The 26,824-nt window shown below is 39.7% G+C and overlaps 3 protein-coding genes across 16 annotated transcripts in view; 1 reads left to right on the top strand and 2 right to left on the bottom strand.

Annotated features, from left to right (window-relative positions):
- The window catches only part of ctnnd2b (catenin (cadherin-associated protein), delta 2b), a 185,682-nt gene that overhangs the window by 3,390 nt on the left and 155,468 nt on the right, over window positions 1-26,824 (top strand). Inside the window, exon 1 of one of the 14 annotated variants that reach the window (XM_044134901.1) lies at window positions 22,883-22,948. The exons of the other annotated variants lie outside the window; for them this stretch is intronic. The gene's annotated coding sequence lies outside the window, so the exon portion shown is untranslated. Of the gene's footprint in view, window positions 1-22,882; window positions 22,949-26,824 lie in introns of those variants that run through there. 14 annotated transcript variants of the gene reach the window in all.
- lyn (LYN proto-oncogene, Src family tyrosine kinase) lies at window positions 772-19,034 on the bottom strand. The gene is made up of 13 exons (XM_044134915.1): window positions 18,846-19,034; window positions 9,663-9,810; window positions 9,278-9,320; window positions 9,071-9,176; window positions 8,318-8,416; window positions 8,092-8,195; window positions 7,856-8,005; window positions 7,050-7,202; window positions 5,479-5,661; window positions 5,143-5,219; window positions 3,991-4,144; window positions 2,787-2,918; window positions 772-1,909 (listed from the first exon to the last, which is right to left on the bottom strand). Exons 2-13 carry the CDS (start codon window positions 9,786-9,788, stop codon window positions 1,707-1,709), a joined length of 1,530 nt encoding a protein of 509 aa, XP_043990850.1. The 5' UTR covers window positions 9,789-9,810; window positions 18,846-19,034; the 3' UTR covers window positions 772-1,706.
- On the bottom strand, window positions 19,753-24,538 carry LOC122841536 (cAMP-dependent protein kinase inhibitor alpha-like). Its single transcript, XM_044134917.1, has 3 exons — window positions 24,253-24,538; window positions 22,720-22,910; window positions 19,753-22,250 (listed from the first exon to the last, which is right to left on the bottom strand). The coding sequence occupies exons 2-3, from the start codon at window positions 22,880-22,882 to the stop codon at window positions 22,177-22,179; spliced, it is 237 nt and encodes a 78-aa protein (XP_043990852.1). The 5' UTR covers window positions 22,883-22,910; window positions 24,253-24,538; the 3' UTR covers window positions 19,753-22,176.

Below are 26,824 nucleotides of genomic sequence, written 5' to 3'. Positions count from 1 at the left end.
CATAGACTCTAAATACAAGGTTTACCCCAGAAAACGTGCTTAACCACTGCAATGTACCGTAATTTCCGGACTATAGAGCGCACCTGATTATAAGCCGCACCCCCTACATTTTTAAAGGAAACACATTTTGTACATACATAAGCCGCACCGGTGTATAAGCCGCATGTGCCTACATTGAAACATGAGATGTTTACAAAGAAAGACGGTACACAGAAGGTGTTTTTAAAGTTTTAATAATATGCCGTAGCTTTTCTTTCTGAACAGCAGCAATATAGCAAAACAGCACTAACAGGGCTGGTTTAAATAACATACGGTTAAAAGTCACGGAGAGCCGTCATCCTCTTCCTCCTGTGCACTGAAACCAAGGAAGTCTTCTTCCTCAGTGTCTGTTTCCTTCTTTATCGGCCAGCTCGATTGCTTTTAACTTGAAAGCTGCATCATATGCATTTCTTCTTGCATTCTCCATGATGAGGGTCTGTTCAAGCTAATTTTATTCATGCACAAAGCACGATGTTACATTAGTCTTCCTCTACAGATATATTCCAGGTTGCTTACCTTTTCTGTTCCAGCACCCCTACTGGCCGTTAGAAAATTTTCATAAATAAGCCGCATCGTTGTATAAGCCGCAGGGTCGAAAGCTTGAGACAAAAGTCACGGCTTATAGTCTGGAAATTACAGTATCTCAGTGTTTTGATGTCAGAATTATGACTGCTTTTATAGCCACATAATAATGATAATAACAATAATAACATACAATCAAAACAACTGAACAAATTCATTACATATCTTCATTTAAAATAAATTGGCACAAAGCCTTTCAATATTCAGTCTTATGTATTTTGACGCCCTGAATTTAATTATGGTATTTATCTTTCTTCATTAAGAAAGCTATTGAATTCTGCTGTTTACGTGAGTCATACAAGCACTTCATGTTATGTTTAAAAAAGGAATTACCAAGAAAACCCTATTCATCCGTTTCTTAAAGAGGTGACTCATTTCTCAGTGAAACATTTCAACCAGAACCCGAATAACAACGACTTGGGAGAGTGATACAGACAATCCTGAGATATTGTGTTCACTGGTGTCCCAGCAAACCACGAGTACATTACAAATGGAGGTCCAATTTTTTAAATCAGACAAATTTCTAAAACTGAAACTTAAACAAAATGACATCCGCATACGTGTATTTTTTTTAATTTAATACAAAATGTACAGTCATTCGATACTCAACATGACGTTTAATATAATAAACGTTATTACAACTGCATATAGTCAGTCCAAATTACACATTTAAAACGTTTACATTTCGACCACATTTCTCAAATATACTTTGAGAAATGTATATTTGAGAAATATACAAATATATTTCTCAAATATATTTGAGAAATATACAAATATATTTCTCAAATATATTTGAGAAATATACAATGAGATTGTAATGTAAATGACATTACAATCTCATTTAAATACAGCTCACATCCATTTATAAAAACAAAACAAAGACAAAATTAATCCATATTGTTCAGAATATCCTGAAAGATAACGTCTTTCATTGAGATTAATGTGAAACTACATCGAATCTTCACAATTCCGTGGGCATCAACATGTAGGATATATACAATAAAACTGCAAAGAAGTCTGAAAAAATACACACAACCAGTGGAGTGGATGTTAATTGTCTTGAATGTCCTGTCGGCTCGGCGACGCTACGGCTGATCTTGGTACTGTCCCTCTGTCGCGGTGTAGTAGTCGTCCAGGACGCTCTGTATGTAGTCAAAGGTGGGTCTGTCTTCGGGCTTGTCCTTCCAGCAGGTCATCATAATCTCGTACAGCTCAGGCGGACAGTTTTCTGGCTGGGACATCCTGTAGCCGCGTTGTATGGAGGACATCACCTCTCCCTTCGTCATCCCTTAGAGACAAGAGCAGACACAAGTTAGAAGCTCGTGTGACAGGAGGAATAATTGAGGTCAGTTTATGAGAAGGTTTCTGTAGACATAAATAAGTTTTGGTGAAAATGACATCCAGGCAGAGGGCAGTAGGTGTCAGTATAATGCTAGACAATGTGCCGACAATAATAACAGAGCCTTAAAAACGCCTTTCAAACTGGAAGAAAATAGCAAACGTGCAACGTTTGTAGCTTCTTCTGTTTTTTTGTCATGATCCAGGCCTGTTTGAATTTTGCTTGTATTTTGATATTTATATTAAAATACAAGCACCACATTCTGTTCAGGCCCCTGGATTCATTATTGTTCAAAATGTCTTGCCATCTAGTTCAACCCTTTTTATACTTCATTTCTTAGCTTATTGTTGCTTTTTGCGCTTTGGGTCTTTTTTTCTGTCTCAGCTGTTTCCCATTTGCATCTGATTTAAGTTCCTGAATTTTAATTGTTACTGGAGCCTTCGTCACTTTTTTTTTCTTTTTTTTTTCTGGTTACTTGTCCATGTGCTTCCGCGTTCCTACCATTTCAGTAAGTTTGATATTTTATCAAAAACTCTCATTTTCCACCTTACATTTTGCTCTGGACTTGGGTCCTTGCCAAGTTGGTCCTAATTTTGCACCACATCAATTAATTGAATTAAATAATTTAAGCGTACAAATTCCAGAGGATGAGGCTGGTTTGTTGCATTTATGTTTTACTTCTAAACTCCACCTTGTGGAATAGTAGCGCGTTTATTTCTAAAGTCAATCAAAGCACCAAATCTTCAAACTGGATTTGCAAATACATTCATTAAGATGATTGGTTTCACGTCGTGGAGAACACAGCTGCAGTGACACACTTGCTTACCTGGATATGGGATTTTTCCATATGTGATAATCTCATAGAGAAGCACTCCGAAAGACCACATGTCTGATTTGATGGTGAAGGTGCCGTAGTTGATGGCCTCTGGAGCGGTCCACTTGATGGGAAATTTGGCACCTGGGAGCGTGTAGAGAAGGGGATGGGCACACACACACACATAAAATTTCATCAACAAACTCTATTATATTCACACATACTTTGCCTAGTCTAAGTAAATGATCCACTGCACCGCTCAATTCCACTCGACACACCTGTGCTTTGTGTCGTGGAAAGTTTTTCAGTCTATTTGTGGACCCACAAGTTTATTGATAGATTCCTGGTTCCAGGTGAATAGTCAGACAAGTTTCATTTATCACCCAAACATAAATGAAACAGAACCGACAGAAATACGTCTGTTCTTTAAAAATCCCCACACATTCTGTTTTGATTTTTTTTCTTCCAAGTGGAAAATGCAAATATGCTACATTTGCTATGCTAACCACTCTGTACTGGTTGCTCTGAAAGGCCACGTTTCAAACATTACATGGCGAGCCAAACTCTTGCTCCTATAGTTCCTTATTTTAGTCACAAGGACTGTTTCGAGGCTCCATTTAAGGGTTACAAATGGTTTTCGCACTCGTGTGCACTTAACCACAGCAGTTTGTTTTTCACTCTTACTGTCACCTAAAATGCACGACAGATTTGGAGATTTTTTACACACAATCGGATACTTTTCGTTAGTATTTTGATCCAGATTTCCTCTACTGTGTTTGCAGTCTCGCATATGATAGTGTTAAGTTGTTTTGTTTAAATTAGTGGAAAAAATCTGTTTTTCTTTAATATGTATTAATATAACTTATTGTGTACAAAATGAATGGAAAATATCTGCTTTCTGAAGTGCCTGGATATGTGTCCCCAGTTCTCTATACTACTGGGGGGAAAAAAAAAAAAAAATCAAGACATAAATGTCTTGTGTAAGTATTTAATACAAGATTCTAAAAGGCCTGTGGTTATCTGCAAAGCGAAACAAAAAGTGTCTTTCCTGTAGCCCAACACAATAGACCTTTCCGCGAAAGGAGGGCTTTTTTTGTTCCTTCAGTCTATCACAGGGAATAGAGGAAATGGCTAATGTTTGGCAAGAAAAAAAATGTCTTGCACAGCAGAAAAGTTGGAAGGCGCGCTCATTCTCTCCTTCCCACACAACGCTTACCTTCCCGTGCGGAGTACTCGTTGTCCTCTATGACCCTCGCCAAACCAAAGTCGGCTATTTTGCAAAGCAGGCTCTCGGACACGAGCACGTTAGCAGCCCTCAGGTCTCTGTGAATGTAATTCTTCCTCTCTATGTAAGCCATGCCCTCTGCAATCTGAAACCCAACGGAAAACAAGTGTACTATGTGTTCAACAATCATGATAGATTTGTTTCTAGAGGTACTAGAAACGTAGCTCTATGGCACGTGGATAATTTTAGCTTGTTCAGGTGACTATTTTTGAGTTAGCCTAGTCCCTAAATTAGCAGTTTTACAGCTTAATTAGAGCTGTAGGTGGTTTACTTTAACTACACTCGTAGTTTTGTAGCTAAAGTATTTTTGTGAAGTTAATTCGTGTGGCAGCAAGTCGATTCAAGGTATAGCTAAAATTGTAGCTATCCTGGCTTCAACGCTGCTGGTACTTATGCCATTATCATATTTAGTCTTCAACACAAAGTATTGTCTGTAAATTGGCTTGACAGAAATATTGATGTGTGTACTTAAGAAGCTTTGTAGCTAAATGCTAATATTAAGGTATACAAAGATTTTTAGACGGATTTAAAAAAAAAACCAAAACAAACAAAAATGTTTCCTTATACAGTTTCTACAGTTTTAAGTTGAGTTAATGACATGCATGAGAGAGTTTCAGAATGACTGTATTTTTCCTTGGTCAGCCGGAAAAAAATAACGCTATGCTATTCTAGCTTTGTGGTTTCAAAAAGCCGTGGTGTGCAAACCCAAAGGAGAACTATTCATTGCATTGCCCTTTCAAGTAACTGTTTTGAAATGACAAATGGTCACCTAAGACCAGTATGACCGATTGAAGGCTGGCTCCCTGTGCAGATAGCTCAGCTAATTAAACAACTGATAACTTGTGTTGCGCTTTAGAAAGCAACAGTAGGACTAATTTGAACTTTTTGGTCTTAAAATCAAGTTAACAGATTATATATTTTTGCTATGTAAGCACTGCAATACTGTATAAAACCCTGGCAATTGTACTCAGTTATGTATGATGCTACTAATGTTCCATACTGCATCACACCTAAAGTGGAGTAATAGAAGTGGAAAGCTTAAGAAGTACAAAAATAGGGCTGGGGGTGAGGGGGGGGGATTACCTGCGCTGAGAAATCTATGAGCTTTGGTAGTTTCAGTCTGCTTCCTGCATCGCTCTTTAAAAAGTCCAGGAGACTTCCTAAACACAGGACAGAATGGAAACAACACAAAGTCTTTAGCTGTGTATGAGAACATAACGGCAAGCCTATTTTTAACTTTAATATAATGAGATATTTGCTGTTAGTGGACTATCTCAAGTAATTCAGTGCGTACAATCTAAGATGTATGAATGCAAAGCAGCTCTTCTGTTTATTTGGGTCTCTGACTCGACGAACAATATCAAAACGTCTCAGAACTGTGTCCGCGGGAGGTAAGAAAAACAAAGCGTGGCTTGGTACCGTTTGCCATGAATTCAGTGATGATGTAGATGGGCTCGGTCTTGGTGACGACGGCGTAGAGCCGCACCAGTCTGTCGTGCTGCAGAGTCTTCATCACGTTGGCTTCTTCCATGAACGCTTCGACGGTCATGGTGCCAGGCTTCAAGGTCTTCACGGCCACTTTGGTTGCGTTGTTGTAGTAAGCTGATACCACACAGCGTGAAAACGGAAAACGGGGAATAGAGAATACTGTTACAGATCTGTTGTTTAGTTAGTTTATTTGTTTTTGTTGTGTTCTCAGTGTACCAAAATAACACTTTAATCAATTGGATAAGGCCAACTTCTTCCACATTCAGTACTGTACAGTACATATTGAGGAATAGTTGAAAACTTCAATTTAGAATGAAGGTGAAGTGTGCAGTGTGCTTCATTTTCTTTTATAACAGACAAAACAAAAGGATTTTTAGATGAAGAAATTGATATGACCGGTTGATCTCGTGTTCAGTCTCTGAGTAGGTAATCCAGCCCCTACTGTAACCTGTCGGGCAGCTGAGCTGTTGTCAGCTTGACTAAAAATCCAACTGAGGTTCAAGTTATTCTCTTAAAAATTTGCAATGGTTATCTGAAGAAATATCAGGGAACTTAGTGAAATGCGTCTCAAATCTACAGGTCAAATCTGAGTAGAAATGTATTAAAGTCGAACTATATTAGGATTGTCACATCTGTTGCTTAGCTGTTGTGGTTGCACAACTTTCAGAAGGGAAACAGAAAGGTTTGCTCGTAATCTGTACTGCGAAAATTTATATCATACTGCAGATTCTTCAAACATTATTCTGGACCGCTTTAACAGTCTCTCAACTTCCAATGCAAATAAGTTTTTGAGTTTTTTCCTTCTATGACAACAAGTTCACCTCCTAAGCACATATAGACTTGTTTCTGTAGATTGTCAAATGATCCAGGTGTAATGACACGCATCACTGCCAAGTCGTGAAATTCATAGGCATTTGTCTTTTCAAGTTAAGATCTGTAATATAAGAGATTGTGGACTCTGAATCTTTTTGCAGAGACATTTTAGAGAAATGTTTCTCTGACACAAAGCAGAAGTCTATTTAAAGGCAAAGCATGAAACGCCGTACAGGGATGAGCTAATTAGTTTTCAGGCTTATTTAGACACACAACCGTCACAATAGGAAGTACTCTAAGCCAGTGTTTCCCAACCCTGGTCCTCAAGGCAGACTGTCCGGCATGTTTTAGAGGCCTCCCTGCTTCAATGTGGCTGATTCAACTGATTGCCGTTCAACAATCGTCTGTTAATCAGTCATCAATTGAAATCAGCTGGACTGAAGCAAGGAAATACCTAAAACATGCAGGGCAGTGAGTCTTGAGGACCAGGGTTGGGGAAACACTTCTCTAAGGCGTCAAGATTGCAGTCGGCCACAGAATCTAAACCACTGCTTTGCCTTCTGCGCAGCAAAGGCCCTTTGCAGGACTGGAGTTTGAGATTCAGTTAAACCAAGAACACCTTGGTTTAATAAAAATGTTCTAGAGAAATGAATTGGTCTGACTGATTAAAAGTTTAGCTTCTTTCTTACCCATCCACACCTCTCCAAACTGCCCAGCTCCCAGTTTCTTCACAAACTTTATCGAGTCTTTGGAAATCTCCCAGGCGTCCTTGTCCCACGGCCGCTGGGCTTTGGGTTTCGCACACGGACGGTCCAGTTTGCGGCACAGACCATCTGACCTGGCTGAGAGGCACAAAGGCACATTTTTTTGTGTGTTTTTTTTTTTTTTTTTAACCTTACCACCCCACTCTTTTCATGAAGCGCTACACACCGGAAGCTAAAGAGTCACTAGTCTTGGAAAGCATAAAAACTGAAAGTAAAGTAAGTTTGACTATTTAGAAAGTTGTTTATTTTCTGGGAACCAAAGACAAGGGAGCAATATCCTCAGAAATCTGGAAAGAGGAAAATACATTTTCAGCACATATTAGCAAGCAATTTCTTTTGTCTTTTGAATGTCATATGATGTCATTTTCTCCTTATAAACTGAGATGCACCCAAATTGGCGCAAAAGCATTCCCGTGGTCTAATCTAGATATAACAACGAATAAGGAAGCAGTAAATGTGAAATCTTTAATTGTAATGACAAACAACTGAGGAACAATATTTACCAATAAATTTGCTCCTTGGTTGGATTACAATCCTGCAACATTTCCAAATGTTCGTTACTGTATGCTTCCTTCTGACCGTCACTCTGAAAATATTCCCAAACTTTTCCAGTATTTTCTACTCTTGTGGTGGGAATTAGGAAGTTTACCCAAGTCTGAGTCAATAAACCGTGACCTCACTCTCAGCTGTGATTCCAAGCTTTTCCCCTTCTGTTCCCGATCCATACTCACTGTGGTAATGCTTGATCATGCTGGTGATGTCCGGGAAGGAAATTTTGGGAGAGACATAGAAGCCGCCGTTGTCCAACTTCCTGATTTTATAATGTTTCACCGAATCCACGCCCTGGGCATCGACATCTCTGATTGACAAGGAGAAGTTGCCTGTGTGGGGAGAGCGGGGAACAAGTCTCACACTGAATCCCAGGTGCTGAATTGTGAAGGAATCTTGTGGGAAAATAGTTTAGTACCTTTGGATGTTTCGCTTTCCCTGATAAGGTAAGCGCCTGGTTTGTTTGCGGGAGCCAACAGCTGCCTCTCCGCATCCTTCCTTGTGATGTCTTTGAAAAACCACCTGCCATGATTTTAGGGTGATTTTAATTTAATTATTTTTACAGTGCGATGCAGTAGGTTTCACAATGCAGTAATGTTATTGATAAGGCCAAAGCTGAAACTTTCATCCAACATCATACTCACTCTTCCGTTTCCATGGTATCGACTTGGGCAACGTAATTGGATGGGATGAATCCTTCTTTGTTGGACGTTAGAGACTTTGCTTTCCACCAATCGCCATGTCTGACAACAAACAGGGAAAACCTTTCCTTACGTTTAAGCCAAAACACATTTTCTGACGATATTGCGCTAATAATAATTATTCAGTTCCACCCAGCTTGCACAGTCTGGAAGAGGTTTGTCTTTTTCCCCTGCACCCAAAGCAAAAAAGTAAAAGTTTCCTATTATTTTGCGGACGCTCTGAGGCTTTTCACAGTATAGTCACTGGACTAATTTACACAAATGAGATGATGGATTCTGATTTGGCGCCAGCATCCATCCATTTCCTGGAGATTGAAGTGAAGTGCACAATCACACCTACAAGCATTTTAGACAAACCAGTTCAACCAACAGTTGTGAATTTGGTGTGTAGGAGAAACATTATTTCCATGCTGAAGATTCTGACTTAACTGTGAAAGGTACTGTTGTTTATCTAGACTCATTTGTCCAGGAACAAGACATAAAACGGTGAAGAGCGACCGTTGTTCTGTCTATAAGCCCTCTGGTCAAAGGCTAATTTTCAGAACTGCTCAACAAAGATTCCGCCTCAAGCTCTAAAGACCGAAGGATTTGGACCTCACGGTCACTCTGACTTTTATCGCTCCTGACAGAATGTAGAAATACCAAGAAACCGTTGCATGAGCTGCACTAGTCCAAGTTCAAAATCAACCCACTTACTCTTCCAGGATTTTCATCTTCTCTCCTTTCTTGAATCCTAAATCTTCTCTATGCAACGCCTCGTAAGGATAAAGAGCAATCACCACTTTGAAAGTTGCTTCTTTCTCTAAAGCAGAAAAAAAACAAACAAAAGTTGAGATGTTTAAGCACCATGTGACGAAATATAAAGAGTCCCACAGCAGCACACAGTGGTTGTAGAAGGGATACCTTCCATTTGCTGGAACACTTGACCTGGTAGCAGGGAGTTACTCTGTAAAGAAAAGCATAACATGAGATTTTGAATTGTATTTTTGTTAGATTTAAAAAATATATATATATAACACAGCTGTTGCACACATTCAGAATGTGTTCATTTCATATTTCCAGAGCAATAATCATCACCGTTTGCGAACGGGAACTTCTGTCCACTTGGGGAACAATCTCGTCATCTTATTGCAAAGCGGTGGAAACTTTCTAAGTTTAGAACAGAGATTCAACAGTTTCTGCTGGCGTGAATGTTTCTTTAACCGCTTAAGCTGCGCTTGTGGCACATCTGTTCGGGTTCAGAGCTGCAAGCGGATCCCGACAGGGATTCCTACTGCTTTCTACTCACTGTGTTGGTTTTGAAGGTGGGGTCTCTGACGTAGTGTGCCGGCTCCGGCTTTTCGGCCTGCTGTCTGATTTTGCTCTCCACACCGCTCGCCAGGCCGCCGCTCAGCGTGGACTTCAGACAGCCCATCCCGCCTGCTGGGGTCGAGAGGCTGGGGGAAGTGAGAAAAGGAAAGAGCGGCGCAGTCTGTTAAAACCAACAGAGCCCAAACAAAACAAGCTCTCCAGCAGGCACTTGCTGGGTTTTTTTCCCCTCCACTTCTTCGCAAGTCCGAATATTTCTGATGCGATTTTTGTGTCAGATGGGGCTGGACGTTGTGATACAGCTAGATGTTTTATTTCAATTTGTTCCTATTTTTGGTGGGGGGTAAAAAAAAAAAACAACAAAAAAAACCTGAAAAAGTTGAGTAGAGATTCTCATTCAGGGCCATACACCAGACTTTTGGAACGCATTAGAAGTCATGAAACCAGGAAGTCGTGAACCCTCTTTACGGCGTGAATCCCTCCTAAAATTAAATTGTGATTCCGATCCGAACTGGAAACTCTGGAGGAGCTGCAGAAACCCAGAGCTCAAGTCGACAGAACTATGAGTTGAGTCGTGCGCTTCAGCAAAACATCAAACCATTGCAACTGTGGCACATTGGCGGTATGAGTGTCATGCAGGAAGCTGGTCAGAGCTGATGAGAAGACAAGTGGATTATTCTCAGCAGAATGTGATGTAAACAGTCTGGGTTTATTTTGACTCCAGATGGCCGAAAGCATCGCGGTGACCTTTGCGCGACCTGTTTTTACTTTTACAGTTCTTGTATTGCCACATTCTAATTAATTGTTTGGAAAGTTTTATTAGTTGTGTTACACAGTTACTCATTTTCTTTCAGCTTATCACCACAGAGATTGCCGTGTTGCATTTTCTGACTTCCCTGAACTACATGGCCATAAAGGTCATAAACACTTTAATAACCTCCACTTGTTCCCAGCTCCACATGTGGAAACTATATAAATCACAGACTGACTTTGACATCGAAATTGCCTTCATGATTAAGATTAGAACTAATAATTTTGTGCAAACGGAAATATTTACGACATTTAGCTACCGCTTTGTGGTGGCTGCGCAAGAAATCGGTTGATGTTTTCTGCGAAAGATTCAGTTTATTTTACAGAAACGCAGTCAGTCTTATTTTTTTTTCTTTTCATCACTTTACTGGACACATGCTGCGTGTCTTTTGGTTTGTTTAGCAACCATAAGGGTCTCTTTTAATCTCCCTTAATGGATCATAACAATATTGGCTAAAAATGAGAAAGAACAAACAAAAGATTTTAAGTAGAAAACATAAGGACAAATGCACATTTTAGCAGTTTTTCATTTGTTTTCAGGTAATAATTGAATTTTATTTAATTTTTTTTTACAACTAAATGACACCAAAGTAGTCAGTAATAGTCTTTAAATCTATTTTTCTGGATACTGGGTTGGAAATATCAACATCCCACTGAAGAAATTGTATTCATGCTCTCTTGGGTAAAGTTTTTTTTCTTCTTCTTCTTCTTTTTAAAACCTATAAAGGGTTAAAGGGTTAAGGTATAAAGTTTGCGACAAAAAAACAAAACAAAGCAAAAAAAAACAGAATCTGACAGCCTGGTCAGAAATGGCAGCAATAATATTACGCATTACTGCACTTCCTGTGCTGATGCAGGTGGAAACCCTTCACGCTAAACTAGATCGACGACACATAAGAGCAAATTATTGACGGAATACGTGACGCAGATGAAGCAGAAAGAAGCAAAAATGTAACCGTTACCTGAATTGTATAACATGCAGCGTCGCAGGGGAGTTTTAAACCCACACCGCACACGTAAAAGCAGGAACACCGATCAGAAGTTTAAATTGGGATGCAGAACAGAGCGTCACTGCAAAATCATTCTAATTTGCTAATTTATTATTTTTTTTTTTTTTGCTTTTTGCTTGTATTCCTGTTTGATAAATAAGTCGACGCAGGAATATTAAGAGCCGTTATTGAAACCAGTTTGACGTAAAATGAAGGTAAAATGAAATCCACTGAGACATTTCCCACCACTGTGCATTTTAACTAATAGCAAAAATAAACAACAAGTCATGATATGACCTGCTGACAGACTCCCACTAAAGAAGACCGCCTTTTTTTTTTTAAACATTTGCACTAAAGATGTAAAAGTTTAGTTAAATGGCTATTTAACTTATTTAACCAGGTTGCTGTTTTTGGCATTTTCCCTCTGCTATTTTATTTATTTTGCAGCTGATTTCTACAGGACGTACACCTTTAAAGTTGGAAAAAGAAAGTTCTGGAATTATTTCTAATAACCTTACATTTATGTGAGGAGAAACCTCCCAAAACACCTGGCATTTCAACAAGGTTGTGAGCATACTGGGCTCGATAACGGTTGAGCCTCTCTTTGCCTAATTCTTGTAGTGACTTGGTCTCAATTATTTCAAATATCCCCCCTAAAGAATGTATGCAAGCCCAAGGCATTCTGGGTCGGCGTACAGAGGTCATCACCCTGGATGCACGCAGCCAAAATCAATTGCCACATTTTCCTCGAATCTGACTGTATGACAAAAGTTGCAAAACGAATATAAATAGCATCACCAAAGAGTAGAGAGGAACTTGCGACACTTAAAACTTCTGACGAAGTTCTGAGTTATGTACCAGGCCCATGCATTAAAATGCAGACGTGCAAATGCAAAACATAATTTGGCGTTGATAAAATGTGCTTTTTCTCTTTGTTTAGTGCGCAGGTTTATTTACTATTATTTTATCAAGACAGATTCTGCCGTCTCGCATTAGGGATATTTGGGGATGTTGCATGACTTCGTCTGTGTTTTTCCTCATCTGGTCCGCTGTGTTTTCACTTGTTAGACGAAATCTGTATTCTGTTGGGTTTCAGCAAAGAGGCTGAGTTGCAAGTCCAAACATTGCGAATTTTAGGCAAAATTTAAAACCAACAAAAGAAACAAACAACCACCATTTTGCAACTTTCACAAGAACGTAACCGAGTCGAACTCCAACTCATAATAAACTCTCTGCGTGTGGGAATTGGATATGTCGGAATTGATGTCAAATTCAGTCGAAAGCCGCTCGTCCGACTCGATGTCTCCGACTCCTGACTGTTCTACGTTTCTACTTGTAAGCAGATGTGCCTTTTTTTTTTTTCTCTCAAATATTCCTTAAAAAATGTCTTTTGCAAACTCTTGCGGTGAAAATCCAACCCAAAAGTGTACGCTTTGGATCGGATCGTTTCAGACGAATTGCAACTCAAATCACACTATATTCTGTTCCGCTTCAATCAGGTTCTTGTATAGTGCGAATCAGATCCTGCTCACTAAACGTATGTGAGTTTGGCCAAGAGAAAACAATAATTTATTAGTTTAATTTAAAGATTAACACTTGAGTCAAATAGGGTAAACCTAAAGACAAAAAATATTCCTATTTTTGTCTGGACTTGGCCACTCGAATCATTTCAGAGCAGTAAAAGATTAGTTGAAGCAGATTTCACTGCCCTAGTTTCATCGATGTGGCTTCTGATCGGACTATTTCTGCTAATCGGCGTCGAGGCCGCAACCTGCCACATACCTCGCTATAGTTACGCTGGCATGGACACAAAGATACATGCAACCTCAAAAGCAAACCACAAGCATAAAAAAAAACAACAAAAAAAAAACAGCTTCCTGTTCTGACTTACTAGCATGGACCTTCAGTATTGCAGATGCAGCGACTATTTGGCTGCTTGTATAAAGAAGAAGTATATTTGGACACAACTAATTCTAGCGTTCACTTAGAATTAGTGAATGTCAGGATGACACATTCTGTCACGAGAGTTGGAATGAAGGAACATGCCACCACTTGCAGCAGCAATATGGCTATTTTTGCACAAGTTATTATGGTGGGTTATCTTGATGTAGAAAGAATTATTTACACCAGCAAATATCCTGTGGCCATAAGGAAACAAGATACAACTGAGTAAATATTAAATTGAGGCAAAGCTTCTTCAGTAGAGAGAAGTCACATTACTGCAAAAATCCGTGAAGTCCTGATGAATTATTAGTAGAGTATACCAAACGGCAAGATGGAAAAAAAGCCTAACACTTCTGGAGGGCAAAACAAAGTCAGTCAGAAAACATATAGGTGATAACAATAATACTAATAATTAATAATAATAATATATTTTTTAAAAGGGAGCAGGAAAACAATTTCTGCTCCTATCCAGGAAAACAACAGCCAGATGTCCAGTAGACCGGTTTGGAAAAAAAATAAACAACAACAAGGAAACATATCAGTGGCCAAAAGAAATCATCAATGCAGCTCTGTTAGGAGTTTTACATACACTTCGTATCCACCATCCACCTAAAGGTCATATTAATTTTTATTTTTTATTTATGAGGTTCTTTTTTGACATTGGATGAACAATTCACTCGTATATATATTTATACACTCCCACTAGTATCTGGATAAATGATGCTCAGCAAGTTCAGAAATTTTTTTTAGAAATCATGCCATCAGGAATGTATTGGAACGAGACTGGCTGGAATACTTAAACATTTTTCCTGTCAGAAACAGCACAGTTGAGCACTTTGCGTGAGCGTCCTTTGGGTCAGGAGCATACCAGTACAGAGCCCCCTAGTGGACGTGGTGGGGGGAGGGAATTTCCTTTGAGTTAACTCGCGGGATAATAAACAGAAACTTTCTTACGGAAGTGACCTTTGTACATCATAGAAGGGATGAACGCGACAGAAAGCCCATGTTGGACCTGCTTTGCTTTTGCATTTTGTACGTAGGTTTGGGGTGAATTTTTATCCTCAAGAAAAAGCCGTAAAACCTCAGATATCTCAGAAATATTAAAATAGATACATAGATAAATAAAAATAATGAAATATTAACATTCAAGGAAGACCCTTACAAAAACCTTATAGCAGAAAGTACAATGGCCACTGCAAGAAAAGGTTTCAGCAGTAAAGCATGAACTGCAACACTGTGCGAGAAAGCAAAAGTATTGAGAGAGAAAGTAAAAGAGAAAAATCCACCATCGTATTCCAAGAGCGTAATCTTGGCAAGGTTTTTTTCCCCCCCATTCTAAACACACAGGCTCTCAGGGACAATCAAGATGAAGAAACTTAAACACTAATGTGACTGTCAACCCGTCTTGGAAACGAAAGCGCCTTCTCAGAAGTGAACACCCTCAGGCTTGAATGAAACTTACATCTGACCACATGTCAAAAAAGCTTTTAGGGAAATGTTATCGGTCAGATGAGTTATTTCGCCATCGTCGCATTAGGAGTGTTTGGAGGAGTCGGTTTAAGGCTGCGAAAGCCGAAAGCGCTGCGCCAATTATCAAGCATGGTGATGGGCGCATCATGCTGAGTTGTCCTATTCCAATATTCAGTGAGAATGGAGGAAAAACCACCTCCAAATTCTTTAATCAACACTTAGTTGGTGCTCTGAGACGGAAGCACTACAAAAAGTCATGAAAGTCGTTGGAGAATGGAAGTTTACAATGACTGCATGCAACTGCGGCCAGAAATAGATGAACATTTAAATACATCGAATGTGAAATTAGAAACATTAGACGGTGCTTTTTAGCTTGTGAAAGTAGGAAATGAGACGTGGTAATATAAACATATTTATGACCAGGACTACTTCCACAAAGCAGTTGGTGAGTTTGTATATGGAGCGACTGTAGAGTGCAAATAACTTTGAGTTGCTATGACTACAAAAGCGCAACATAAATTAAGCCTGTTTACCATAATGTAGAAATATGATTATTGTTGCACTTGTTGTTCTCCTTGTGCGATTCATTCAACTTTGCTCTTTATGTTTGTTGGGGTTTTTTCTCCTCCGCAATTAAACCGTTGTTATGTCTTCCGGCCTAACAAAGCGAAAGCCTTTGACAGCCATGAGTCTGGAGAAATTTAGCGTCATTGAATGTTGCATCTAAGCATAGGATATGCTTGAAATGCTTTGGTGCGAGCGAAAACAAAATGGAAACACTTTAAAAATCACATAAAGCAACATTTTGTACGTTTCAATGTACATTTCTTGTAAAAGAAAACAAAACAAAACAGAGAAGCGGGTTTGAGTAAAAAAAAAAAAACACCACTTCATCAGTCAAGTGTAATCACTTTTTTTAGGGCAAAGATTGAACAAATTCACTCACATTTAATCAAAAATATTCTGCAGTATGTATATTTTCAGTGCTTTCAGTTGTGTTTCTGACCACACCACTACATTGTTTTCAGTCTATCTTGAAAACAATGTAGTGTTTTCTGTCTCGGTGCCGTTGGACCTCAGTTACTGTGTTTGACACAGCAGATCCTGACACGGTGATTAATAGCTGGTTCAGGCCTTACTTAGCAGACTTTTTGTGTCATCCAGCAACTCTAAATTCCCACAACAAAAGAAATCAAACACGGGGTGCCTCAAGGCTCCCTTTTTGCACCTCTTGCACTCAACACCTATATTTTCCCCATTGACTCAGATTATGGAGCTGCTCACCATAAGTAAGTCGATTACGGTATACTCCTGCTTCAACATACGATATTAGAGCACTACAGTCCACATTCCAATGTCGTTAATAATTGGATGGGTCTGTCCACCGTCTTACAAGCAAACTTTCCATTCCTCTCTTTCCAAAAATACAATAAATTTATTGTTATGCAGTCCACAGCATTTTACGGTAGATAGTCATTTCTAACAAATTATAGAGATTTAAAGTTGGAGTGCACCCATCAATCCCTGTTATTTCCTCAATTTGAGGTGACATACTTACATGTGACTCCGCTCTGATCCACCGATCTCTTCTGTGTCTGCAAAGTTTCTGGAAATCAGCTGCAGCCTGCGGCCTTACTCTGTGCTGTGAGTGTGGTTTGACTGACACGCCTGACCGCCACGCCACATCTGTATGCGACAAAGCTGCTGCATTTGGACATTTTGTCTCAGGCTTCTACGGCGAAGCCTAAAACTCAAGTTGTGGCCCTGGTTTGTCCTCAGCTGTCCTCAAACATTGCGATTTTTGTGGAAGCAAAACACTTCTGCGCACTTTGGTTTTAGTAAGAGGCTCAGTAGTCCATGTGGTCTCACCTGTTGTGCAGGTTTTAATTTTTAAAATGTTAAGTTAGCGATTTGGGCATCGAGTGTAGACTTTTCATCTAGATCTGAAAGCTCTATTTCACACGCAGTTCAATCAACTTTGTGTTGTTTCGTGGATATTGTTCAATTCTTTTTCAACAGGATAAGTTTGAAACATTTCAGGTGTGACCTTTTAACACACGACAGTGTTGGGGCGGGGGGGAACTAATAATCTTGGGATGAGACATCAACCTGTGGGCGTGCTGTGGTGGTGTGGGGGATAGTGCGGCCCACATTTGGAGGCCTTCAGTTCTCGACGCGGCTGTCGTGGGTTCGATTCCCGGACCCGGTGACATTTGCCGCATGTCTTCCCCCCTCTCCATCCCCCTTTCCTGTCACCCTACTGTCATATAAGGGACACTAGAGCCCACAAAAAAATCCCTGGTGAGAAAAAAAAAAAAGAGAAACCTGTACAAGAGTTTCTGTAATGTGTGACATCAGAGACCAAAGGACTACGTAGGCATAGATATTTTTTCCAAGACAAAATAAAGTTTTGTCCCCCATGTTTAATTCATATGTACCAGCAATATTGGGCGAAGGTCGTCGTTCATGTAATTGATTTATATTTACAAGCAGCAAAATAAAAGGTGCGTCTGTCTCATTGTTCCTACTCTAAACAGGAAGCAAATCTAGTCTTGTTGTTCAAGATTTTAAATGCTCACCTTTCATCTAATTAAGGTCTTTTTTTTTTTCCCCACCAGGGGGTCTTTTTGTGGGCTCTAGTGTCCCTTATTCGAAAGTAGGCTGACTGGAAAGGGGGAAAGAGAGGGGGGATGACATGCGGCAAATGTCGTCGGGTCCGGGAATCAAACCCGTGACGGCCGTGTCGAGGACTGAAGGCTTCCAAACGTGGGGCGCGCTATCCCCTACGCCACCGGAGCACGCCCCAAATTAAGGTCATTTTTAAGAAGCCTATTAAACTTTAATGAATTCGTTTATCAGAGTGCATTTGGCTGTTTTCAATCACCAAATACCTGCTAACATTAGATTGCGTTGAAGTAAACTCAGCAGGTTAAAACTCCAAACTGGTTTTTATTCACACGAAATAAAAAAATTCAAGTATATTGAAAAGAACAGTGTTAAACTTCCAAATTAAATAATAATTTAAAAAAAACAACTAACATTTAAAGGAAGTTAAGTTTCACTTCCAGTTTTTCAGTGTAGTAATAAACTCAAACACCTGATCTGGTAAATCTTTGACCCGACAAGTGACTGATAAGTGTCTGTATACCTATATGTCTGATAGGTGTCTGTAACATTTCCAGATCTTTCCTTCAAATCCACAAATATTTGTGCAAAACTCACTGCCAATCTATTGAAAATCAAACAAGTTCTTTTCTTCTTCTTCTTCTTCTTCTTTTTTTTGACTACCTCAAAAGAATCATTGTTCTTCCCAGAGTTAGACTTTGTCCACTGATGTCATTGAAATATTCACATGGACGTTTGCGGAGCTCAGCTCGGCTGATTACCGGAGTTTAAACAAGAGAACAAGTGGGGAAAATGTTCAAACAGTGGAGCGCCAGAAAGATTAGAAGGAAGCTCAGAAACCAAAACCGCAGTGGGCAAAGTAGAAGAATAAAAGAAAAAGACAGAAAATGACAGTATTTGAAATCGAAGGGAGACATGCAGCTGGGTCTGGTGTGAGTTTTTTTTTTTCTTCTTCATGCTCCTGGTTCAGTGCCTCTGCTGTATTTTTAACATGACAGGCAGTAAACAGCCGGAAACCGGGCAGTGGAGATGTGGAGCCTGCGCTCACACTCCCGTGTGCCGCACCGTGACCGACGCACAGCCCCGCTTTTAGCAGCACTCCCGTGAGAAAGGCAGGGAAAGACAGGACGACGTGCAGGCGTCTTCGAGATGAACAACTTAAGATTTCACTCAAAAACTCTTAAGAAAAAGGCTGATCGTTTTTGCAAACTTGGCATCTGTTAACACATGACTTTATCTAGCAGTCCAACTATTTAATGCAAAAAAATAAAAACTTCAATTCGACAAACTGATTTTAGACACATTTGACACGCAGCAGATCTTACCTCCGGATCCCTGGTGAAATGGAGCGACAAAGTTATTTTCCAGTCTGTAGAAGTTCCTTAACTTTTCTCTCTTTTCCCCCTATTCCTCAGAATTGCCCTTCGTCCTATTCATCCGAGCACTGACACACCCCGACACACACTGACACACACACACGCGGCATGACAAGAGGGTCACATGGCGGTCGTGGACTGCTATGGCAGAATGAGGAACTCAGGGGAGCTGCTTGGGGATTTTTCTATCTTACCCAAACTTCCTGGTACAATTGTCTAATGATTATTTGCATAATCAGCAACTGACATACATGCACACACACCGCATTTCTCACAGGTTCTGGAGCAGCAGCTTCCATTTGCCGATACACCGGCTTTTAAATAGGACCTTTTTAAAACCTCCAAGTATTTCTCTTCGATGCCTTGCTAAAGTACTCAGTCCCCGCCCCCTTTAAACTTTTCCAAGTTTTAGTACAAAGAAAAACTTTAATATGTTCTGTTTGAGCTTCATGTGATGGACTAAACGTTTTGCAAGATGCAGAAATCAAAAGGAAACATAACACCTGCTCAGGGCGCAGACATAGTGGTGGGGGCAACATCATGCCTTTCTTTGGCTTAAACAGAGAAGCAGATCAAACGGGGAAAACGGATTGATAGCGGTGCATAACTCCAGTCCTCAAGAGCCACTGTGTTGTGACTTTTGTTTTTTTCACGCTGCACCATTCAAATTTTCATTTGTAAAAAAAAAAGAAGAAAGAAAAACATGAATCTTTTCCTTCCACTTCATAATCATGCAGCAATCTGTGTCAAAAGGGAAAATAAGAATTTTATATTTATTATCAATTCTGCCTCAGCGTCCCCTGCTGGTCGAGCCCTGGAACTGCGACAACACAAAAAACGTTCTCCCCAAAACTCCTCTTTTCTTTTATTGATCATTTATTAAACTTTGTTTAACATAGGAAATAGAAAATATACTTACAGAGAGTACGACAGAAAGAGGAAACCATGCAAATATTCTACATGTGGAATTACGACGAGCAGAATTAGAAATGATTCACAAATCAGACAACATGAGAGCAACAGTATGTTTGCTCTCTACAGTATTGTCGTGGTAGAGGAGTCAGAGTTGAAGCTGTAGTGAAGCAGAGGTGTCTGTGGTGTGTGTGGGGGTGGAAGGACACATGCAGATTGATTTATACAAAGAATGAGCTTGTATCACATTTTTATACAAATGAGCAGGAATGCGATTCAGCCAAACATTCGCACAAACGCGCACACACAAGTTAGTGTTCCTGGAAGATCTGCTGACTGTTGCATATTTACATTTAGGAGTAGTTTGTCGGTTTTGGGCCACCACGCTTACTGCTGAGGAAGAAGAAGAAGAAAAGAGGGACACCACTGCAGCTGAGGTCATCTGCACCTGTCCTATACAAATAATAAAAATTAAACGTGTTGCTCTTTGGACCAGGAAACAAGTGGACATAAACTACCAGTGGTAGTGGTATAGGAAAGGAGGTGAAAAAAAGGAAAAGCACTGTAGGCCAATCAAAATGTGTGGACAGTGTCCTACCAGGAAAGACGATCTGGTTGTAAATATGACTACTCACCCTGAAAATAAAGTGAATTGCATCTCAAAGGTCAGAAGAAAAATCACATTGTGTTTTATTACCTATTAGGAATAAGGAAGTGTTGATTTTTATAGCCGCTGTTTGGGTATGTGTAACTTTACTGTGCAAATCGGTAGAGAAAACAAAACAAACATGCAAAGAAAGGACTCGAAGGATGAAAGAGGAACATAGTGGTAACGTTTCTAATTTAACATGGCAGTAGTACAGACGGGCCTGAAAGTGCATTCTTCCTTACTGCCAGCAGGTGGCGACTCCTTGGGTTGAAACGGAAGTCAGTCGGTATTGAAGTCTAAAAGAAGAGTTGACCCCACTTGGATTTAATGGGTGACATTAAATCCAAGAGTAGTATGCATAAACAAAAATTATTCTCTAATCCATTTATGGCCAGAAGCACAATCTACACACCACAGTGGCCTTTTGTCACTTTTAATAAGCAGTTTTTAGCTTTGTGAACTAAGACTGTCAATAAGTTCTTTAACCAAATTAACATGTATTGAAAAGCGAAGCCACAACCACAGATAGCTGCATAATTAACTTTCCGTCAGCACCTAATAGGTCACAGATTAGCCCTTTTTATGGATTAAGATGTTTATAGCACACAAAAGGACTTCCCTGAGTCTCATTTCTATTCAGTAACACAGGAGCAGCGGCCTTACTAGTTTTTCAAAAGTTGAAAGTGTGTTTCTGACTCTGTGCACTATAGCGGTATTTTTTGCAAAAAAAAGCATATTTTTTTTGGTTGATGAACATGATAAATAGTGAAAAAGTATTTTTTTTATTGTATTATTATTATGATTTTCTTCTTCTTTTTTATTAAATGAGACCAAACCTTCACTTGACACCTGTAACCAGATATATTCAAGCAAATGTGAAAGCAGTGGGGGTTTTATGCTTTTGTGAACCGATGAGCATGATTCTTCTCCAAAATCCGACGAAAACAATAAGACTTTTCTTCTTCTCTAACGCAACACAAAACTGAATAAACGCATTTCCGAACCTGACAAACTACTCATGTAAGGCTGCGATAATACTTGCATTATTACTGTAAACGTGTAAAAAATAAAGAGACGCATTTCAAAGGACGCGTCATGTCACCCTTCATCTGGAACATCTCGTTCTCTGCGGAAACACTTGAGCATTTTGAACTTCCAAAGCTCCGTGTTTCAATTCGGCTACAGTTGAGTCCATATCCCTCTGCTCTATCGTCGACTCAAAGGAATCATAAACCATTAACTGGCAATATAAAGCCTCTACCAGCACCACTGCTTCTACAATCATGCTACTCCCACTGTGACCCATTATACCAGCATGTGTCGGTGGTCCTACAAACTGCTCTGACTATTTCAGAGCTCCATTTTCTCTCTCCTTTTAGTCCTTCAGCCTGTGTGCGTGTGTGTGGGTGTGTGTGTGTGTGTGTGTGTGTGTTGGACCACAGAGACTGAAAGCAAAACTTGTTTGAAAAGAAAAAAAAACATAAAACTACCACTTGTGTACTTCCAACTCTGAAAAGCATCAGTCGTTCCACTTCCCAAGAAGCACCGAACGATCGCATCTCGACACCTCAGCGGGGGCGAAGGCTCTGCTTGAAGGCGTATCCATGGCGATAGTCCTAGCCTCCAGCCGCCAGGCCGCTTCGAGCAAACAGGTCCACTGTGACGGAGACTTTAATCCGTCCCGCGGAGCTCCGTCTACTGGAGGGGGGACGTGGGAGCTTAGCTGTTCCTCTGCTCTGCGTCTCGCTGGGCCGAGGCGGAGGAGCTGTGGCTGTCCTCGGCGTCTTCTTCATCTGCAGAAAAAGTGAAGAACATTCACAATCTGGAACAAGCAAACTACGCCTCCTATGTTTTCTTCCTCCATTTGGAAAAGCCACTGAACTCAGTTAATGACACGACTGTGCGATGTTCCTATGACATCCCATAGGGACGCAAGTTATTCATTAATGAAGTAATCTAAAGTTGACTGAATTCATCCATCGGCTAATGATTCAGTGACACATTTTGGGGGTTTTTTTGATCAAAAACTTGAATCTTTTCTTTTCTCAAAAGGGCTAACTGTCTATTTTTTAAAATATGCTGAATTAAAACCAACAACATTTTAAAGGGCCAGCATTATAAGTCTTAGATTTTATAGCACAATCAGGTACAGTACACTGTACTGTGTATATATATACATATATATATAAAATAAAGCCCCTTTAACATTATTGTCTGTCTGTCTGATCTAGATTGAAACAGAGACATAGTGGATTAATTTACCGCCTCCTCCAGCGTTGATGTGCAGCTGGGACAGAGACAGGGTGAGGGGCAGCTCTCGCCCGTCAGGGTCGGTGGGACTCTGCAGGATGTCGTGCATGGCGTTCCGGCGGCCCGTCCTGCCGGAGGCGATGAAGTCCGCATACGTGCTCTCCACGTCAGACATCCTTCACGCATCGTTCGGACAGCAACACCTGGAACACCGAGAAGGCCGCCTGGATCTTCTACACGGGTACCGCAAGAGCGTTTTGCTCAGCAGAGAAACAGCAGGAATTTGTTGTCGTGTAACTTCCCGTGAAATTATTTCAGTTTTTGTTTTTTTCTAAAATTATTATGCTTTAAAAATGACGTGTGTTTTTCGGCCACCATAAGTTAACTTAATATAGAAGAGTGAGAGGAAATATGACAATATTTTCAAAATTTGATTCAACAAAAATCTGAAAATTGTGACACGCCTTTACTGTATTATGAGGACCTTTTACTCTGATACCCCTAAATAAAAACCATCTAGAAAATGTTCATATAGGGATCCCTTCGGAGCAAAACATCTTTATTTTTCAATTCATTAAATGGAGAAATATTTGCTTGAAGCGAATAAATAGATCCCTATATTTATAAATAAATGCTGTCTAGCAATTTATCACTGCTGCCACCAACTGTTTTGGGGGGGGAACTGCTCTTATTTTGTAGGCGCTCTCTGCTGGTAGGCTACCTGCCCATGACAACAACCACTCACTTGGCACCCACTGCAATCATGAAGGAATATGTTCTTAGAAATTGGACGTTGTGGGAAAAATAAAAAAAAATTATTATTGTATTAACTTAAAAGCAACTTCTCACCAAGCTATAGGAGCTTGTTTTAAATAAACAATTATTGAATATTGATATATATATATATATATAGATATATATAAACAAGTATTAGTTCCACTTATAAGAAGCCATTTTTCCCATGTTATAAAGGAAAATAATTTGTAGGTAGAATAGGGGATATTCAAGGTTTGGTGTTTTGGCAGTGCATGAACAGGGAGGCTGGTTAGAGTGGATGGAAATCCTGGAGGAAAACCTGCAAGACTCTTGGAGGTTCTTAGAGATGGAAACATCCAATAAACTCTAATAAAATCCAATAAATGTGTCAGAATGACTGGAAAATAGCTGTTTTCAGACACAATTTTAACTCGACATGCAAAGCTGGGAGACACATGCCCCTAAAGACGTGCATGAAATCAGAAGGCAACTATTATTATTATTATCAATTTTTAAAAAGTAATTTTTTAGGTTATCTATTTTATTTTAACATCGTTTTTCTTTCCTCTTGCCTATGACAGACAGTCCGCATGAAACCAACTAAAAAGGAAAAAAGTGAGATGATGTGAAATGTGAATCATAAACGCGTAGCAAGGGTAAATACTCAAATTCAAATTAACTGCACTGACGGAAGTGGCCATATTTGTGGGAGGTCGCCAATAAAATCCCATTAAAATCTCGAAGGAGAAGGTTTTACAGCGTTCAAGGCCTGCTTGAAACGTGTCTTACCTTTTACAGACAAAGCCACCACAGCAAACAACCCGGAGCTACATTTTGTCGGACGTGATTTCAGGACACGGCGCGCGAGCGGCCGACATCACATCAAACGATCCAAATAAACAAACAAAACGCAGCCAAAGCAATGATTACCAATTGCCCCTTGGGGTGGGGGTAATAATCCCAGCACTGTACACACTAAGCAACGCGAGCAGTCACAGCATTTCGGACCAGAATCACATCAATAAGGACGCTTTAAAAAAGTCCTCAGCGTATCCTCTCAGGACGCTGCATCTTCCTCCTTTCCAGCCAATTAGCGGGCAGCAAGCCGCGTCTGCGCGCTGATTGGACACGGCACACAAAAGGATGAGAGGAGAGCGCGGAGAGCAGCGCTGAGGCTCACGGTGCGTTCAGTGTCATTGTTGGGGAAAAAAACAAAAAAACAATTAGGCCAATCAATGCGTTTCATATTGAGTACGGTGAGTGAAAATAGCCAAACGGTGTGCACTCTAGTGTTTCCAAGATAATGTAACACGACTACATCGGTTAATTTAGGAAAATTACACTTTAATTGATTAGGAAAACTAGTGATAAATATGGCCAAAGCTGCCAACGAGGTAATACCGTAATTATTATAAGGACTGATGATTCTGCGGTCTTCCACACCACTGGAACTAAGTCCATTTGACTTTGTGCGTAATAATCACAGTTAAATTGGAGTGGAAGTAATTAAATATGTTGAAATTATTGGATTGTATTGGCCTGAATATGATTGATGCAATTATTATATTTTTATACAATTTAATTTTAAAATGCTTAAAATTACATATTGTTGTAACTAGTTCAGTTTTCAGAAATACATCATGAATTGGTCCTGTTTGTCTTCTAAAGGGTCTAAAGATGACATTTTATGATAATTGGGACCCATATAAACAAACTGAAACAAATAGGGGTCAAAATTTTGACTAGTCCATTTTAACAAGTGCTATATTTTCTTTTAATCTGTAGATTTGCTGCTGTTTTTATGATTATTGTACTGATTCAGGGCCACGCTTCTGATGTCTTCCAACCTTTCTCCATCTTGACAACTGCAGTTCTGCAAAGCTTATTTTAGATTTCTTGACTCAGTCACACCTGCTGATGATCAATTAATTGCTGCACGTAATTAATAATGCCAGTTACTTCTATAAACTGAGTATATTCAAATGTAAATGTTTTTTTTTCTCATACCATTTCTCATACCTTCTGATTTTACATCTTAGCCCAAACCTACAGAGAATGTTAATTATTATTCTCTTTAGCCACAGGATGGTGCTGCTGTCCATTAGAATAGCACAGCTTCAGTTCTTGGTCCTGCTGGTCTATTACTGCAAAAGCCACAATGTATGCAAGGCGGTTTCAGCGGATTATGGGGTCTGTTCTCGTAAAAATGCGTAATTAATTATAGAAAATCCTCCTTAAACCCTAAAGTAGGAGGGGTAAACGTTGGGATTATGTAAACTTACTGCCACACCGTGTGAGAAGCATTATGTCCCAATGTGTCCCTGCAACTTGAGCGAGGAACGCTTTGCTCAACTTTAATTGCCATTTAGCGAAGAAGATCATTTGTGTGTTTTTTTTTGTGTTGTTTTTTCATGGATCAGAAACAACACAGAATGTCTTCCAGGCCCTCATTAGCACAATCGGGGTTGTCGGTTCTAACACCAATCAACTCTATTGGTGCTGGTGTTGCTGCATCACAATTAAGAAGAAAGCAATCAAGTATTATTATGAGGAATCAGAGTCTTTCAACCTGCATGCATCTTGCTTCCCTTTTCATGTGTGCTGGCAACAGTTCTTCTCTATCTACTCTTGTTCTCTTCGCGATTTAGCAACCTCTAATCTGATTAGATGCAATCTGAAGGTTCAGGACATAGTCATGATGTAGAATTCAGGATTATTTTTGCTGATTTCTGACTGCAACGTGAATTTGCTTAAGTGGTATAAATGGACCTACATTTTAAAGCTCACTTAAAAAAAAAACCCAACAACTCAATTTAACAATTTTAATTTCTGAACTGTAGTCAGGCCTTTCAGAAAACACACAGGACAATGAAACTCGTATCAGCTTCACCCAGGTTCCAAGCTCTTCTGCTTTTGTCTGGTCTTTAATGTTTTCACGATGCTCATATTTGCTTCTAATAGAGCAGATAAAGTTGGCACCAAGTTGTATCCTAACATGAGCAATGCTTGTAAATATCCACGATTCTCTTTGTGGTGTCTTGGCTGATTTGCTTTGATTTCCCATGATGCCACACAGTGAAGGAGCGGGTTGGAAGTCTTGCCTTAAAAATACCTCCACAGGTCTGCCACCATGTCAAAAACACTCCAAAACCCAGTAGTGTCTTACAAAGTATGTGGAACCATAATCTGGGCTTTCCCAAATGGCTCAAATTGTAGCAATTTTCCTGTATGAAAAGAAAGTAATACAAAATTCTGTTTAAAAAAATTGAAAGAAGTCATTTCTCTTATCATTCAATCATTTAATAGAAATAATTTATTCGGGTAATCCTCACTGACCTAAAACAGGAAAAGTTTATAATGT

This window comes from Gambusia affinis, linkage group LG12, assembly GCF_019740435.1.
Source record: "Gambusia affinis linkage group LG12, SWU_Gaff_1.0, whole genome shotgun sequence".
Taxonomy (NCBI): domain Eukaryota; kingdom Metazoa; phylum Chordata; class Actinopteri; order Cyprinodontiformes; family Poeciliidae; genus Gambusia; species Gambusia affinis.
Note: the sequence above shows the minus strand (reverse complement) of the source record. Positions and strands in the feature narration are given on the sequence as shown.